Source organism: Oryctolagus cuniculus, chromosome 15, assembly GCF_964237555.1.
Source record: "Oryctolagus cuniculus chromosome 15, mOryCun1.1, whole genome shotgun sequence".
NCBI lineage: Eukaryota > Metazoa > Chordata > Mammalia > Lagomorpha > Leporidae > Oryctolagus > Oryctolagus cuniculus.
Window position 1 is genome coordinate 64,122,778 of NC_091446.1, and position 19,293 is coordinate 64,142,070.

Sequence of the window (19,293 nt, forward strand, 5' to 3'; positions counted from 1 at the left end):
CTCTATAGCTCTCCCTTGAATAGAGTCGTTTTTATTATCTCTAACAAGTGTTTCATGAATAGTTTTTCCTTCAAATGTAATGACTATACATCAATGGATTTCTTTCATTCTCTATTTTTGTTTTTACTTACCCGTGCAAAGTCAAAATGAGGCTCATACTGTCCTCCAACTCCATAATTTGCTACCTGAAGGAAAGAAACAAAGTATGAATGAAATAACTTCAAGATAACCACTCCAAAAATAGGTAAGCCCCATTTTGGCCTTTTCTATATCATAGTTAAGTACTTGTAAAGAAAACAGGGGCCAGCGCTGTGGCATAGCAGGTTAACTCTAGCCTGAAGTGCCAGCATCCCGTATGGCCGCCGATTTGAGACCCAGCTGCTCCACTTCTGATCCAGCTCTCTGCTGTGGCCTGGGAAAGCAGTAAAAAATGGCCCAAGTCCTTGGGAAGACCTGGGGGAAGCTCCTGGCTCCTGGCTTCAGACTGGCCCAGGATGCTGCTGTTGCGGCCAACTGGGGAGTGAACCAGTGGATGGAAGACCTCTCTCTCTCTCTCTGCCTCTCCTCTCTCTCTCTCTCTGCCTCTCCTGTCTCCTCTGCCTCTCCGCCTCTCCTCTCTGTCTCTCTCTCTCTCTCTCTGCCTCTCCTCTCTCTCTCTCTGCCTCTCCTCTCTGTGTAACTCTGACGTGCAACTAAATAAATAAATCTTAAAAAAAAATAATAAAGAAAGAAAACAAAAGTATTTAAAAAATCAATGAGAGGGCCAGCATCCTGGAGCAGCAGACTAAGCCACCACTTACAGTGCCAGCATCCCATATTAGGGTGCTGCTTACGGTCCTGGTTGCTCTTCTTCTGATCCAACTTTCTGATAATGTACCAGGGAAAGCAGAAGATGGTAGCCTAAGTGCTTGGGCTCCCTGCCACCCATGTGGGAGACCTGGATGGAGTTCCAAGCTCCTAGTTTCAACCTAGTCCTCTGACACCACTGTGGCCATTTAGGGAGGGAACCAGTAAATCAAAGATCTTTATCTCCGTCTCTCCCTATCACCCCAGCTTTCAAATAAATAAAACATCTTAAAAAATAAAATCAATGAGAGTTAAGAAAACACAAAAAGCTAGATACCTCCTAATTGCTCTTTCAGAATCTTAGTTAATATGCTTTTTTTCTTCAATTTATTTTTTTAAAGATTTATTTGAAAGGCAGAGTTACAAGGAGAGAGGGAAATGCAGAGAGAGACATCTTTTGTCCATTGGTTCACTCCCCAAATGGCCACAGTGGCTGGGGCTGCGCGAGCCCAAGCTAGAAGATTCATCTGGGTCTCCCACATGGGTGCAGAGGCCCAAGCACTTGGGCCATCTTTCTTTGCTTTCCCAAGCACATTAGCAGGAAGCTGGATCAGAAGTGGAGCACTTGAGACTTGAACCAGTGCCCATATGGTATGCCAGCACTGCAACACCACCCACAGCTAATGTGTTTTTCTTTAGTAAATGTTTGGGGGACAAGTTTTTAACTACAAAACAAACTAAAATTTTGGTATTTCTTTAACTTATTTTCCACTGGAATTTAAATTTTAAAAATTTTTCCCAAAGTCCCAAATACTGGTGAACTCTCAATTTATTTTAGTAAAAATCCCCCATTTTGACCTCACTTTTCCTCAGTAATGTAAAATAGGGAAGAAATTCACATCAGCTTAATTATTCTGGTGAAAGACTTGTTAGGGTCAGTTCATTTTGACAATGTCCCCAGTGTGAGGCAGCAAAAAAAAAAAAAAAAAAAAAAAAAGAGAAATATTTTGTCCAGTTCAAGATTCAAGATCTCAGTTACAATGCATGTCGCTCTGAATATAATATCAGTTTTCTTATTTGTAAAATGAGAATGATACCTTCCTTAATTTGTTCCCTTCATCATAAGATAAAATGCTGACAAAATCAAACAAGAATGTAATTAAAAGAACTACTTATAAAATGGGAGGACAGAGTTGAGCGTTGCCCACAATGATGTCCACTTCATATGTAAATTAATATTACTACTCTGGATATTTTACTTTTTATGTTAGTAAATACTGTTGAATCAGACTATTAAATAGAAATGTATTAGCCTCAAAGACCTTGCAAAGGTTAGCCTCAAAGACCTTGCAAAGGTTAGGTAGGTTGAGTAAATATAGATTAAGGAAGAGAAGGACACATCAGGGACTGACGCTGTGGCATAGTGGGTAAAGCTGCTGCCTGCAGTGCTGGCATCCCATACGGGCGCCTGTTCGAATTCCAGCTGCTCCACTTCTAATCCAGCTCTCTGCTGTGGCCTGGGAAAGCAGTAGTAGATGGCCCAAGTACTTGGGCTCCTGCACCCACGTAGGAGACCTGGAGGAAGCTCCTGGCTTTTGGCTTCCGATCAGCCTAGCTCTGGCCATTGTAATCATTTGGGAAGTGAACCAAAGAATGAAGACCTCTCTCCTTCTCTGCCTCTGCCTCTCTGTGACTCTGCCTTTTAAATAAATAAATAAATCTTAAAAAAAACAAAAGACATCAAAGAGTTTTGTGGGTTTTTTTAATTTTTGTGTTATTAAATTTAAAGAGTTAGAGAAGAGGCAGAGAGAAATCTTACATCCACTGGCCCACTCCCCAAATGGCTACAATGGCCAACCCAAAGCCAGGAGCTTCATCTGGGTCTCCCACATGTGTGACAGGGTCCCAAATACTTGAGCCATCTTCCACTGCTTTTCCCAGGTCATTAGCAGGGAGCTGGATCAGAAGTAGAGTGGCTGGGACACAAACCAGCACCCAAATGGGATGCCAGTGCTGAAGGCAGCAGCTTCACCCACTACGCCACAACACTGGCCACTGGCCCCAAGAGTTTGCTTTTTTTTTTTTTTTTTTTTTTTTTTTTTTTTTTTTTTTAGATTACTATACAATAAATGACAACTTAATTAAGGAAATTTAAATATAGGCAGTCCTGTTTTACACACTTCTAATACGCACAAATCCTGGTTTCTACAGGATATTAACTGTGAGTAATTGCATAAAGCACAAACTTCGCTATTTCTTCAATCCACAAATTATTATGTAACAGAAGTCCACCATGACCAATGGCCAATAACATCACCTCTTGCAAAGTCTGTCAATGATCTGTTACTCAGCTCATGCACATTCAACAAAGTAAAAAGCTTACTGTCCTCTTATCTCCCACTGATAAACCCTTGGGATACTTTACAGAAATGGATAGGGTGAAGAGGAAATTGGCCAGCAAAGATGAAACTACAAAAAAGTGATAATGAAGTAAAATTAAAATCAATTATACAAGGGCCGGCGCTGTGGCACAGCGGGTTAACGCCCTGGCCCTGCACCCACGTGGGAGACCCGGAGGAAGCTCCTGGCTCCTGCCTTTGGATTGGCGTAGCTCCGGCCATTGCGGCCAACTGGAGAGTGAACCAACAGATGGAAGACCTCTCTCTCTCTCTGCCTCTCTTCTGTGTAACTCTTTCAAATAAATAAATAAATAAATCTTTTTAAAAATCAATTATACCATAATAGCTGACAAGGAAAATGTTAATACTGTTGCCGTTCCAGAGACTTTCAATGTGCAGTTAGAGAAATGTAATAGAAGCAAATTTATTAGTATGAGGAAAGTGACTTTGATGAAAAAGATGAAGATGTCCTGGGGGGAGGGGAGCGGGAATCACAAAAATATCCCTCAGAGATATTTCACAACATTAAAAAGCACAGAGGATAATGTAGGAGGATGACAATTCACCAAGGCATAGCTCTCCACACATGCTGAGAAGAAAAGTGTTGCTTAAACTATTCTTGATAGTTTTTAGGATAAATAAATAGTTTAATTCTCATTATAATATTTTTAACTGCAAAGACAAGTGCCAAGTATAATTTCTAAGACAATTCAATAGGGGATGAATCATCTTCAGCAAATGGTGCTGGAACAGTAGATACCCACATCAATGCATTGAGGTTGAGCCTGTTTCATAATACTATACGCAAAAATTACCTCAAAAAGGATCTAAGCCCTAAACACAAGAGATTCTTCTTAGAAGAAATCACAGGAATAAAATCTTTGTGACCTTGGTCAAGGCAATGCTTTCTTGGATATTTAAAGTATAGCAACCAAAAACAAATCAGAATTTCATCAAAATTCCAAAGTTTTGGGCCAAAGGACACCATCAAAAAAGTGAAAGACAACTTACAGAATGGGAGAAACAATTTTAACTCTTATCTGGTAAGGGTCTAGTACCTAAAATACTTATTGGGCCTGGCATTGTGGCACAACGGGTTAAGCTACCACCTGATACCGACATCCCATGTGTGTGCCAGTTCAAGTCTCAACTGCTCTACTTCTCATCCAGCTGCCTGCTAATGCATCTAGGAAGGCAGCAGACAATAGCCCAAGTCCTTGGGTCCCTGCCACCTACATATTGACCAAGAAGCTGCTGGCTTCAACCTGGCCTTTGCAGTCATTTGGGGAGTGAACCAGCAAATAGAAGATCTCATTCTCTTTCTCTCTCTCATTCTGCTTTTCAAATAATCTTTAAAAAGAAAAGAAAAAGATATATAACTCAAATTTAAAAGTTGACCAATGGTTTGAACAGAAATTTTTCAAAGTAATCAATTTTTCAGAAATAATCAAAAAGTCCATGAAAAGATGCTGAAGAATATTAACCATCAGGGATATGTAAATAAAAACCATGATAGGATAACACTTCAAACCCCTTAGGATAGCTGTAATAGTAAAAATAGACAAAAATAAATATTGGCAAGGGTGTGAAGTGACTAGAATCTGCATATATGCTGGTGGGATCATAAAATAGTGCAGCCACTTGGAAAAGAGTTTGGTAGCCTTCCCGCCGGTCTGGTGGCCCAGTTGCAGCGTGGCGACCCTCGGCACGCCTGTGAACATGGCGCTGCGAGTGGCTCGGAGCATGTGGGCTGCGGCCTGCAGCCTGCAGCCTGCTCGCAGCCTCGGCTCCCTCTGCACCCTGCTGGCCTCTGCCCTGGCAACTGCGGGCAGGCGCCGTCCGGACGCTGCACAGGGGAACCCACTGTGCTCTCCGTGTGTAAATTCACAGAGAAACATGAATGGGTAACAAGAGAAAATGGTATTGGAACAGTAGGAATCAGCAATTTTGCATAGGAAGCTTTGGAAGATGTTGTTTATTGTATCTGCCTAAAGTTGGACAAAGTTGAAAAAACAAGATGAATTTGGTGCTTTGGAAAGTGTGAAAGCTGCTAGTGAACTCTATTCTCTATCAGGAGAAGTAACTGAAACCAATGAAGCCCTTGCAGAAAACCCAGGACTTGTCAACAAATCTCGTTATGAAGATGGTTGGCTGATCAAGATGACACTGAATAACCCTTCAGAACCAGATGAACTAATGAGTGAAGAAGCCTATGAGAAATACATAAAATCTACTGAGGGATCAAAGTGGAACCCTTACATGAACTAGTATGGAATAACTTAATCCAGCACAGTTTTATCTTAAATTAGTGGCGGACAGGACTTAAAATAGCAACTTTTAGCAAGATTGATGGAAGAAATACTACCTTCAACTCTGCTACTTGAAGAAAATACACCCTAACTTTGTAATGACTACAGATGAACACAATATGCATCTTTTTCACGGTACCTTGTGATTTTTATACTAGGCTCTAGGCACTGGTATTCAGAGAACATAGTTATCTGTGGTAAAAGCTAGTTATAAAAGTAATGTAATTCAACATTGTTATCTTAAGCCTTATTTAATATTCTAACTTGCTTATACCCATCCCTGGATTGGGGTCAAAATATGAATTGATAGAACAATACTATCTTAATTTTGCAGTATACTGCATTTGCTGGTGCTGGTTTATACAGTGAAGCAGCAGCTCTACAGCAAAATAAGAAACATAATAAAATTTTCAACTTCCTCAAAAAAAAAAAAAAGTTTGGTAGTTCCTCAAATGTTAAAGAGAGTTACCATATGACTCAGCAGTTCCACTTCAGGTAAACATGGGTACTCTGAAAAGTTCATTGGAAGAGTGAATTAGAAGCTAATGTGTATTTTCCATGAACTTTATGATACCCAAGAGAAATTTAAATGTTGCTCACATAAGAACTGGTACACGAATGTGTATAGCAGCATTATGCATTGCAAGCCAAAATGTGAAAACAACTCCAATGTCCATCAACTGAGGAACAGATATATAAAATGTGGTAAGGACATCCATAAAGTAGGGTATCACTGTGCCACGATAAGGAATGAAATATTGATATATGCTACAACATGGTTATACCTTGAAAACACCAGAAGTAAATGAAGTCAGATACTAAAGGTCACATATATTATATTATTCCATTTATGTAAAATATCCAGAATAAGCAAACTGACAGAGAAAAGAGAGTAGACTAGTGGTTACCAGGGGCTTAATGAGGGGGATTGGGAAGTTACTGCTTAAGGGACATGGACAGTGGTTGGTGTTGCAGTACAGTTGGTTAAGCCATTGCTTAAGATACCCACCCACATCCCATTTCAGAGTGCCACTTCAAATCCCTGATGTTGCACCTCTGACCCAGTCCCCTACTAATGTGCCTGGGTAGGCAGCAGATGGTAGCCCAAGTACTTGGACTCCTATACCCATTTGAGACACCCAAATGGAGCTTCTGGCTCCTGGCATCAGCCTGGCCCAGACCTAACTGTTGTAGTCATTTAGGGAAGTAAACTAGGAGATGGAAGATTTCTGTCACTCTGCCTTTCAAATAAATAAACCAAGGACACAGGATTATTTTTAGGGTTATGAAAATGTCTGGAATTAGATTATGGTGATGAGTTCATAATCATGTGACTACAACAAAACTGAAATAAATTTTATGGTATATGAATTATATCTCAATTTAAAAATTTTTTTTTAAAAATTCACCCTGACCACCAAACAGGTACAGTGAGGTCTAGGGAATGAAAAAACAAATTAATAGTGTTAACAGATTTTTTCACTCCCTTTATATTTATACTTGGTAAGAATTTTTGATGTTTTGACAAAAAAATGTAAAGGTCACAGAAAAATCATATTTTCATTATTAAGTCATTTGCATGGTTTTAGCTCACAATGTCGCTTTTTACAGTCCCAAGCTATCATGCAAATCAAGAACCAAAAGGTCAGTAAGGAAATCTCAGCTGAAGCATTTCTTGAAGTACTGTAAAAACAACTGAACGCTAATGTGACTGATTACGTACCTGTAATTCCTCTGCTGTGGAAACATCTAGTCCTGTTAGATCTTGTATTCTCATATTAATTCGAGACACCACAGGGTTTTCATAGCCAGAAAGCCAGGCACTAAGAATAAGAAGAAAACACCAGTTTTACTAATGTTTTATTACATGAAGGCCACAGTTCTGTATTTAAAAGCTACAATATATTGTAAAATAACCTTTCTCAAATGGTAAGTAGTTGATTTGCTTCTCAGTATGATTACTGCTAATGAATATTATAATTTTTTTTTAAAGATGCCACATTCTAGTTAGAGGTCAAAAAGGAAACAAAGCTAATCTCATTTACTAGAGTTTCTATGAAAACAGTTGGATGAGAGGCTATTTACCACTGGTTACACTGAGAAGTCCTGAAAACTCTAGAAAACTGCATACCAAACTGAAAACAATTGTTCCTTCTAAGTAAAGTTTAAAAACTGGGGGGGGGGGGGGGGGGGGCGCACTGTGGTATAGCGGGTAAAGCTGCCGCCTGCAGTGCCAGCATCCCATATGGGCACCAGTTCTAGTCCTGGCTGCTCCACTTCCAATCCAGCTCTCTGCTATGGCCTGGGAAAGCAGTGAAAGATGGCCCAGGTCCTTGGATCCCTGCACCCACTTGGGAGACCTGGAAGAGGCTCCTGGCTCCTGGCTTCAGATCGGCGCAGCTCCAGCCATTGCAGCCAACTGGGGAGTGAACCAGCAGATGGAAGACCGACCTCTCTCTCTCTCTCTCTCTCTCTCTGCTTCTCCTTCTCTCTCTGTGTAACTCTTTCAAATAAATGAACAAATCTTTAAAAAAAAAAAAAAAGAATTGACTGGGGTGGGAATAATAGGGTCTTCAGCGTGATCTAAATAATGCTAATACTTTATAGGGAAAAATATTCATGTATATCTGCTTAAATAAAAATATAATTTTAAAAGGTACCCAAACACCTCCATTAAGATGGCTATGATAAAAAAGATGGACAAATACAAGTGCTAGTGAGGATGTGAAGAAACTGGCATTCTCATACCTCACTGATGAGAATACAAAACAGTGTAGCCACTTTGGAAAAGAGTCTGGCAGTTCCTCAAAATGTTAAACATGGAGTTACCATATGAGCCATGCCACTTATAGGTATATACTCAATGGAAATTAAATTGTATGTATACACGAAAACTGGTATGGAGGTGTTGACAGAAGTACTATTAATAATAGAGTCCCAAAGTTTAAACAACCCAAATATTCATCAACTCGTGAGTAGATACATAAAATGTAGTATAACCATAAAATGAAATACTACTGTGTCACAAAAAGGAATTAAATACTGAAACTTACTACAAAATAGAATCTTGAAAACATTGTGAAATTAGTAAACATTACATTAAGAAACTAGATACAAAAGGCCAAATGTTATATTATTCCACTTTTATGAAATATATACAACAGGTAAATCGATAGATATATAAAGTAGCAGAGTGATTTACCAGGTGATGGAGTTAGGAGGGAATGAGGAGTGACTAAGAACGGGTACAGGATTTCCTTGTGGGATGATGAAATGTTCTAGAATTAGACAATGGTGATGGTAGTACAACTAAAAAGACTAAAAATCACTGAAACATACACTTTAAAAATGGTAATTTTGGGGGCTGGCACTGTGGCACAGTGGGTTAAGCCACTGCTAGCAGTGCCAACACTCCATAGGGTCACTGGTTCAGTCCCAGCTGCTCCACTTCTGATCCAGCTCCATGTTAATGTGCCCGGGAAAGCAATGGAAGATGCCCAAAGTTCTTGAGCCCCTGCACACACGTGGGAGACTTGGAAGAAGCTCCTGGCCCAGCTCTGGCCATTATGGCCATTTGGGGAGTAAACCAGCAGATGGGAAGATCGATCTCTAATTCTTTCTTTCTTTCTTTCTTTCTTTCTTTCTTTCTTTCTTTCTTTCTTTTTTTTTTTTTTTTGACAGGCAGAATAGACAGTGAGAGAGAGACAGAGAGAAAGGTCTTCCTTTGCCATGGTTCACCCTCCAATGGCCGCCGCGGCCAGTGCACCGCGCTGATCCGATAGCAGGAGCCAGGTGCTTATCCTGGTCTCCCATGGGGTGCAGGGCCCAAGCACTTGGGCCATCCTCCACTGCACTCCCGGGCCACAGCATAGAGCTGGCCTGGAAGAGGGGCAACCAGGACAGAATCCGGCGCCCCGACCGGGACTAGAACCCGGTGTGCTGGCACCGCAAGGCAGAGGATTAGCCTAGTGAGCCGCGGCGCCGGCCAATCTCTAATTCTTTCAAATAAAAAAATACTTTTTTAAAAAAATGGTAATTTTTATTGGAACTATATTTGAATTTAAAAAGGTATCCCTTTACAAATGCTTTTCCTCAGCCCTTTTCTTTCTTTACTTTTCTCAAGCTTTGATTCTATAGTTCACAATTTTAACAAAATTATTGCTGAAAGCCTACACTGAACTGTCTGGCAGAAACAGTCCTCTATGAATTTCTTCTCCAAGTGTATACCCATGTCACCAAATCTACTGGAGAATCCTGAAACAGGGCAGTTATGTTCCACTAAAAATTCAAGTGGGTCTTCACTTCCTCCTTCACTCTGACCCTTAACCCACATCAGTGTCCCCCTCACTCAGCAGATCACATCTCCTGCTTCACAGAGAAAATAAAACTATGTAACTTTCTGTATACTTGCATCTACCTGCTCCTGGTCCACTCTAGTTCCTATAGGAGAGATCTCTCTCCATTATCTAAGGCTAATCCTCTGCCTTATTCTTTTAAGTCCTGCCATCTCAGGAACCATAAATCACTAATTAATTCTTCTCTCACCTATAAAAACAACTTTATCCTCTTAATAATTCTTCCCACAGGGGCTAGCTTTGTGGCATAGAGTGTTAAGTCACCACCTGCAACACCAGCATCTCATATGGGCACTGGGTCAGGTCCCGGCTGCTCACTTCTGATCCCTGATAATGGCCTGGGAAAGCAGCAGAAAATGGCCCAAGTGTTTGGGCCCCTGCACCCACGTGGAAGACCCAGAAGAAGCTCCTGGCTTCATCCCGGCCCACCCCTGGCCGGTGTGGCCATTTGGGGAGTAAATCAGTGGATCGAAGAACTCTGTGTGTAACTCCACCTTTGAATTAATGAACCTTAAAAAAATTCCTCTCGGGCCGGCGCCGCGGCTCACTAGGCTAATCCTCTGCCTTGCGGTGCCGACGCACCGGGTTCTAGTCCCGGTCGGGGCGCCGGATTCTGTCCTGGTTGCCCCTCTTCCAGGCCAGCTCTCTGCTGTAGCCAGGGAGTGCAGTGGAGGATGGCCCAGGTGCTTGGGCCCTGCACCCCATGGGAGACCAGGAAAAGCATCTGGCTCCTGGATCCTGCCATCGGATCAGCACGGTGCGCTGGCCACGGCGGCCATTGGAGGGTGAACCAACAGCAAAGGAAGACCTTTCTCTCTGTCTCTCTCTCTCACTGTCCACTCTGCCTGTCAAAAAAAATAATAATAAATTAAAAAAAATAAAAAATAAAAAAAATTCCTCTCATAGTTTTTAACTGGCTACAAGTCTCAACGATTACTGGATAAAAATTAAACATTCTTCAATTACTTCCCTCCAGATACTAATCACTTTCTATTCCCTCTTCAAGTCAATTTTCTCTCAGCCTCCTCATCTGTCAACCCACTCTAATCTAGCTTTAGTGTCTCAATCACATCATCAAAATTATTGTTGGGGGCCAGTGTTATGGCACAGTAGGCTAAGCATCTGCCTGCAGTGCCAGAATCCCATATGGGCACCGATTCAAGTCCTGGCTGCTCCACATGCTTGAGTCCCTACACCCATGTGGGAGACCCAGATGAAGCTCCAGGCTCCTTGGGGTTGGCGCTGTGGCATAGCAGGTAAAGCCGCCGCATGTAGTGCCAGCATCCCATATGAGTGCCAGTTTGAGTCCCAGCTGCTCCACTTCCAGTCCAGCTCTCTGCTATGGCCTGGGAAAGCAGTAGAAGATGACCCAAGGCCTTGGGCCCCTGCACCCACGTGTGAGACTCGGAAGAAGCTCCTGGCTCCGGATTGGCTCAACTCCAGCCATTGAGGCCAATTGGGGAGTGAACCAACAGATGGAAGACCTCCCCCTCCCTCCCTCTCTTCTTTCTCTCTCTCTGCTTCTGCTTCTCCCTCTCCCTCTCCCCCCCCCCCGCTTCTCCTTCTCTAACTTTCAAGTAAAATAAATAAATCTTAAAAAAAAAAAAAAAAGAAAAAGAAAAAAAAACTCCAGGTTCCTGGCTTTGGCCAAAGCAGCCATTTGGGGAATGAACCAGCAGATCAGAAATCCCTCTTTCTGTCTCTCCTTCTAACCTTGCCTTTCAAGTAAATAAAATAAATCTTCAAAAAAAATTTTACCAATGCCACCCATAACCCTACTAAACTAGTAAAGCTAATGACATTTTTCTAATTCTCATTGTATTTGTTCCTTCAGTAATACTGAAAAAAAATTGTATTATTCATTTACTGTTGAGATTTTATGATTTATTTATTCATTTTAAAGGCAGAGCAATAGAGAAAGGGAAAGAGAGAGAGGGAGGAAGTTTATGTGTATGTGGTGGGGGTGGGGGTGGGGGCAGTCTTTCATTGCTGGTTCATTTCCCAAATGGCTGTAATGGCTGTGGTTAGACCAGGCTGAAGCTGCCTAAAACTCCATCCAGGTCTCCCAACTGAGTGGCAGGGCTCAAGCACCTGGGTCATCATCCATTGTTTTCTCAAGCACATTAGCAGGGACCTGGACTGGAAGTAGAGCAGCTGGAACTTGAGCCACCTCTACAGTATGGGATACTGGCATTGTAAGTGGTGGCTTAACATGCTGTGCCACCACACCAGCCCCACTGTATGGATTTGTACAATGTCACTAGCTACTTGCTTGAATAACAAGCAACACTGTCACACTGGGTGACCACACTTCTAATACATGAGTAAGAAAGACACCTTCCAGTAAACACCTAATACTATTTTGCTGGTTTTAGGGATTCATAATAAGTATACATAGTATAAAATTCTTATTATAGCATATATAAGCATAAATAGTATTTTAAATAGCCTATTACTTATTAGCATGGACAAAATAAATCTTAAGGATAAATATATTTATGACATATTATCTTGTAGATCATTACTACAAAGTAAAGAAAAAAAAACCACTTCAAAAAATAGCCAACCAGAATCAAAGACACTTTCTCTATCATTTTATCTTTTTTTTTTTTTTGACAGGCAGAGAGAAAAGTCTTCCTTTGCCGTTGGTTCACCCCCTAATGGCCGCTGCGGCCGGCACACCATGCTGATCCGAAGCCAGGAGCCAGGTGCTTCTCCTGGTCTCCCATGCGGGGGCAGGGCCCAAGCACTTGGGCCATCCTTCACTGCACTCCCGGGCCACAGCAGAGAGCTGGCCTGGAAGAGGAGCGACCGGGACAGAATCCGGCGCCCCAACCGGGACTAGAACCCGGTGTGCCGGTGCCGCAGGCGGAGGATTAGCCTAGTGAGCCATGGCACCGGCCATCTCTACCACTTTAAATAAATTATTACATGTTTGTATACATCATTATTTATATTACTTTAACTAGACCGAATGAGCTCACCTAACTTGTCTTTTCAGAGCATGTACCTGAATGTTTATCTTTTAAAAATTGAAGTTCAAGATGCTGGCCTGAACCCGAGGATAAAGGAGTCAGCAGGAGAAGAGCTGAAGGAGAAACTGAGGCAATGAAGTCACATGGCTAGTCCGTTGGAAAGGCTGGGCTCTGGGACCCAAGTAGTCTGACCCCAGAGCCCAAGATCCTCCCCACCATGCTAATAATCATTCTCAACACGAAACACTGAATCTCAGGACACTTCTCCAGCTAACCCTTGAGGGAGATTCTTCACTTGGTTCTTCTGTGCACAAACCTCTTGCAGTGTGGTGGTCTGTTAGCCTGTGTTTACCTTCTCTCAAAGCTGAGGGTCCAAACTTCTGCAGGGTCCTCACAGCATGTCAGGGCACCCAGCATGTTTTGAGCACATTTAGGCTATTCTGGTTCCAGAGTCTGTGATGCCCTACACTGGGTGCTTTTTAAAAATAACTGGGACCAGGAACTGTGGCTCAGTGGGATAAGCTACTGCTGGGGAGGCCTGTCTGCTTCCCAGCCAGCTACCTGTTAATGCGTCTAGGAAGCAGCAGGGATGGCTTAAGGGTTTGAGTTCCTGCCACCCATGTGGGGGACCAGGATGGAGTGCCTGGTTCCTGGCTTTGGTCTGGCCCAGTCCTGGCTATTGTGGCCAACTGGGGAGTAAGCCAGCAGATAGAAAATCTGTTTCTTCTCCTCTCTCTGGCACTCTGCCTTTCAAATAAATAAATGTCTTAAAAACATTAAAAAATGAAAAATAACTGAAGCAAAAAAAAAAGAACAAAAACACCTAAAGTTCATTTCTCTGACCTAGGCAAGCTTACGCAAATTTTTAGGGTTCTTTGGATTCTTTTTAGTATTGTTCACTTTCTAAAAAACTTATTTGAGGCAGAGAAACAGAGAGAACTCCCATTCACCCACAATGGTTCTTGGCTGGGGCCTGAAACCAGGAGTCAGGAACAGGATCCAGATCTCCCAGGTGGATGGCAGAAACCTAATTATTTGAATCATCACCCCTGCTCCAACTGCTAGGCTAAATCCCACCCTTGTTCTAGTACTGCCAAAAAGATGGTCACTAACATAAATACAAATTTTTAAATTTTGAACTGTAAAAAATTTCCACACATATTTGGACAAAGATAATTCTATTTGCTGGAACAAATTTTTGCTTCCACTAAAGTTGATATAATCATCCAGAAATTTCTCAAAATACAGATATTTGAAATTCCCTTCCTAAACTTTCAAAATACAGATGCTTCCAGAGCAAAAGGGATTCAATTAACTGAAATCAGAACACATATATTTTCTACTATTTTGCATCTGAGATGCAGTTTCCTTATATTTCAAACAAAAAACATTCATTTATTTTACTTTCCAAGAGTTTTCAAAATTCAGGTTTTTAAAAAAATATTTATTTATTTGAAAGGCAGAATTACAGAAAGGCAGAGACAAAAAGAGAAACAGAAGGCTTCCATCTGCTGGGTTCACTCCCCAAATGGCCACAACAGCAGGAACTGCACCAATGCAAAGCCAGGAGCCAGGAGCTTCTTCTGGGTCTCCCATGCAGGTGCAGGGGCCCAAAGACTTGGGCCATCTTCTACTGCTTTCCCAGGCATAGCAGAAAGCCGGATCAGAAGAGAAGCAGCTGGGACTCGAACTGGCACCCATAAGGGATACTGGAACTGCAGGCTGTAGTTTTACCTGCTACGCTACAGTGCCATCCCCCAAAATTCAGATTTATAGTGATGGGTAAAAAATGTCTCAACATGGCTATTAAATACTCAAAATAGTAAAACCTTTTTATTTGTTAAAATATAAAAGTATGCGAGTATTTAAAAAAGCTCATGGAAAATAATTTTAATTCAAAAAACTTTGAAATTCATGCATAATTTTTCATAATACACACTGTCCTTGAACTTTATGAAGACTCTGTGTATATAAAATTTCAAAAAATTTCCACAGCAAAATAACATTATCTTTTAATTTCATTTTTCCATGAAGTACCCTCATATGCTAGATACTTTATGGGGCAAATTCCTTCATTACACTTAAGACGTGGGGTTGGTATTGTGGTGCAGCAGGTTAACCTGTCATCTGCATCCCATTTTGCGTCCCTGCTGCTCTACTTCCAATCCAGCTTCCAGCTAATGGCCTGAGACAAGCAGCATAAGACCACCTGAGTCCCTGGGTTCCTATTTCCCACATGGGAGAACCGGATGAAGCTCCTGACTTTGGCCTATCTCAGCCCTGGCTGCTGAAACCACGGGAGGAATGAACCAGCAGACTGAAGACTTCTTTCTCTCTTTGGATCTGTGGCTTTCAAATTAAATAAATATAATCTTAAAAAAAAGTTAAGACGTCTCTCAATCTATATATATATTGCATTTTTAAAAGTGTGAACACATTTTTCTTAAAAGCAATGACTAAAGTCACTATGCTATAGAATTCCTTTTTCACTATGTTGTTCACTGTGTTTCACTATGTAGATGTACATACACGTACATGCACACACACAGAATACTCCACTAAGACCAGATGAACTTATACTAGTGTCAGAGTCTCCTGATGCCACTGGCAAAGTGCTGGCTGCCAGTAGTATCCCATCGAGAGAGGGAGAGAGGGAGAGAGAGAGGGAGGGAGGGAGGGAGGAAGGGGGAGGGAGAGGGAGAGGGAGGGAGGGAGAGGGAGAGGGAGGGAGGGAGGGAGAGAGAGAGAGAGAGAGAGAGGGAGGGAGGGAGGGAGGGAGGGAGGGAGAGGGAGGGAGAGGGGGAGGGAGGGATAGACTGACAGACAGGGAGGGAGGATAGACAGACAGACAGACGGACAGATAGAAAGAAAGATATGGATGGATGGAGAGACAGTATACTTAATATATAAAGCATCGTTGCGCCTTTCTCAAAATTCTAATAATTGTAATTGTAGCTTTTCAGAGCTATAAAAGATTTAAAATAAGTTTGAAAAGTTTTAGAAATACCTAGTTTTTGAGGGAAAAACATTCATAGATCACTTTTCAACACTAATTTATTTTGACTTGCTGCCAAGAGTCCAATGACTCTGTGGAATGGATATTCCTTTAAAAGATTCACAGATAGAAAATTTCCAAAATAAATAAAGTCTTCTAAAACAGTGAATTTGTGAAATTTTGTTTTATATATTTCATAGAAGTATCCAAATCGGGAGAATTTACAAATTTTATGACAGCTGAAACATCTACAACCACGCAACAACCTCTGCTAAAATATGACAGCTTAAGTCTTTAAATTTTTTTAAAAAAATATTTATTTGAAAGGCAGAGTTATTGGTTGGTGCTGTGGCTCACTTGGTTAATCTTCCACCTGCGGCGCCAGCACCCAGGTTCTAGTCCCAGTTGGGCCCCGGATTCTGTCCTGGTTACTCCTCTCCCAGTCCAGCTCTCTGCTGTGGCCTGGGAAGGCAGTGGAAGATGGCCCAAGTGCTTGGGCCCTGCACCCACATGGGAGACCAGGAAGAAGCACTTGGCTCCTGGCTCCAGATAGGCGCAGCGCTGGCTGTAGCGGCATTTTGGGGGTGAACCAATGGAAGGAAGACCTTTCTCTCTGTCCCTCTCTCTCTAACTCTGCAGGAAAGAAGGAAAGAAGGAAGGAAGGAAGGAAGGAAGGGAGGGAGGGAGGGAGGGAAGGAGGGAGGAGGGAGGGAAGGAAGGAGGGAAAGAGGGAGGGAGGGGTAAGGAAGGAAGGGGACGGGGGGAGAGGAGAGAAAGGGGGAGAGGGGGGAGAGGAGAGGAGAGGAGGGGAGGGGGGGAGAGGAGGGGAGGGGAGAGGAGAGGAGAGGGGGGAGAGGAGAGGAGAGGAGAGAGGAGAGGAGAGGTGAGGAAGGGGGAGAGGAGAGGTGAGGAAGGGGGAGAGGAGAGAGGAGAGGAGAGGGGGGAGAGGAGAGGAGAGGAGAGGTGAGGAAGGGGGAGAGGAGAGGAGAGGAAGGTGGAGAGGAAGGTGGAGAGGAGAGGAGAGGAGAGGAGAGGAGAGGAGAGGAGAGGAGAGGAGAGGAGAGGAGAGAAAGGGGGAGAGGAGAGAAAGGGGGAGAGGAGAGAAAGGGGGAGAGGAGAGAAAGGGGGAGAGGGGGGAGAGGAGAGGAAGGGGGAGAGGAGAGAAAGGGGGAGAGGAGAGGAGGGGAGAGGAGAGGAGGGGAGAGGAGAGGAGAGAAAGGGGAGGGGAGGGGAGGGGAGGGGAGGGGAGAGGAGAGGAGAGGAGAGGAGAGAAGAAGGGGGAGAGGAGAGGAGAGGAAGGGGGAGAGGAGAGGAGAGGAAGGGGGAGGGGAGAGGAGAGGAAGGGGGAGAGGAGAGGGGGGAAAGGAGAGGAGAGAAAGGGGAGAGGAGAGGAGAGAAAGGGGAGAGGAGAGAAAGGGGGAGAGGAGAGAAAGGGGGAGAGGAGAGAAAGGGGGAGAGGAGAGGGGAGGAGAGGAAGGTGGAGAGGAGAGGAAGGTGGAGAGGAGAGGAGAGGAGAGGAGAGGAGAGGAGAGGAAAGGGGGAGAGGAGAGAAAGGGGGAGAGGAGAGAAAAGGGGAGAGGAGAGAAAGGGGGAGAGGGGGGAGAGGAGAGAAAGGGGGAGAGGGGGGAGAGGAGAGGAAGGGGGAGAGGAGAGGAGAGGAAGGGGGAGAGGAGAGGAGAGGAGAGGAGAGGAGAGGAGAGGAGAGGAGAGGAGAGGAGAGGAGAGGAGAGAAAGGGGGAGAGGAGAGAAAGGGGGAGAGGAGAGAAAAGGGGAGAGGAGAGAAAGGGGGAGAGGGGGGAGAGGAGAGGAAGGGGGAGAGGAGAGGAGAGGAAGGGGGAGAGGAGAGGAGAGGAGAGGAGAGGAGAGGAGAGGAGAGGAGAGAGGAGAGGGTTATAAAGAGAGAGACAGAGGGAGAGGCAGAGAGAGACAGAGGGAGAGGCAAAGAGAGACAGAAAAGACAGAAAGAGAGGTATCTTCCATCTGCTGACTACTCCCCAGTGGCCAGGGCCAGGCCTGGCCATAGCCTGAAATCTAGAACTCCATCCAGAAATCCCACGTGAACGGCAGGAACCAAGCACTCAGGCCACCTTCTGCTGCTTTCCCAGGTGCCTTAGTAAGGAGGTGAATCAGAAAAGGAACAGTCAGGACTCAAACTGGTGTTCATACAGGATGACAGCATCACAGGCAGCATCTTAACCTGCTATGCCACAATGCTTGCCCCCTAAGTCCTTTTATTTATTTAATTTTTTTTACGGAGTTTCATTTTTATAGAGTGAATATTCTTTAATTCAATGGGAAATTAGCTTAAGCTCAACTTAAAATTAAGAGTTAATCATGAGGGCTGGCATTGTGGCATAGCAGGTAAAGTCACTCCCTGCAGTATTGGCATCCCATTTGGGAGCCAGTTCAAGTCCTGGCTGCTCCACTTCCAATCCAGCTCCCTGCTAGTGTGTGCCTAGGTAAGCAGCAGAAGATGGCCTGCTCCAACACCCACAAGGGAGACCTGGAAGAAGCTCCTGGTTCCTAGCATTGGATCAGGCCAGCTCTGGCCACTGAAGCCATTTGGGGAGTGAACCAATGGATGGTTCTCTCTCTAACTCTGCCTTTCAAATAAATAAATCTTAAAAAACTAAAAAGTTAATCACAATGCTCAACAGTAATGTAAATGTCCCAAAACATGTCTATTTAAATTGGTTTCTGAAACTCCTTACCATTTATTAGTATTCTTTAGGGATAACTGCTCTTATGATTAAAATCAAAATTACATCAAAGCAAATTTAAATTTTCTTTATGTTTTTGGATGGGGTTGAGGACACTCTACCCCAAAAAGTGGCACCTTGGCATTTGAGGCAACAACAGAAGCAGAAAGTCTTCCTGAACTGACTCTTCTCTCCTGAACCAGGCCTCCAAAGAATCCTCTAACCTTCCTTTAAGGGGCAGGTAAGTGACGGCATTTGATCCAAGGGCTAAGATGTTTCTTGGGGGGCTGGCGTTGTGATATAGTGGGTTACGTCACCGCCTTTGACGCCAGCATCCCATAGAGGTGGTGGTCTGTGTCCTGGCTGCTCTACTTCCCATCAGCTCCCTGCTTATGTGCCTGGGAAAGCAGCAGAAGATGGCCCAAGAGCTTGAGCACCTACAAGGGTGATGGAGAAGAAACTCCTGGCTCCTGGCTTCAGCCTGGGCCACTGCAGCCATGTGAGGAGTGAGCCAGCAGATTAAAGATCTCTCTGTTTCTCCCTCTCTCTATCTGTAACTCTGCCTTCAAATAAGTAACTAAAAGAAAGAGAAAAAGACACTGCTTGGAACACCAGCATCCCATACTGGAGTGTCTGAATTTGAGTCCTGGCTACTTCGCTTCAGTTTCAGCTTTCTGCCAAGGTACACCCAGAAGTTAGCAGGCAATGGTTTAATGGTTTAAGTACTTGGGTTTCTGCCACCCACATTGGAAATGGACTGAATTCTGGGCTCCTG

General features: G+C 43.5%; 1 protein-coding gene and 1 pseudogene across 2 annotated transcripts in view; one reads left to right on the forward strand and one right to left on the reverse strand.

Annotated features, from left to right (window-relative positions):
* P4HA1 (prolyl 4-hydroxylase subunit alpha 1) overlaps positions 1–19,293 on the reverse strand; it is a 104,136-nt gene that overhangs the window by 23,904 nt on the left and 60,939 nt on the right. For both annotated transcript variants that reach the window (XM_002718425.5, XM_002718426.5), the window contains exons 10-11: positions 7,218–7,317; positions 132–185 (exon numbers count right to left, since the gene is read on the reverse strand). In XM_002718425.5, coding sequence (XP_002718471.1) covers positions 132–185; positions 7,218–7,317 — 154 coding nt within the window. The remainder of the gene's footprint in view (positions 1–131; positions 186–7,217; positions 7,318–19,293) is intronic.
* On the forward strand, positions 4,905–5,571 carry LOC127484195 (glycine cleavage system H protein, mitochondrial-like; annotated as a pseudogene).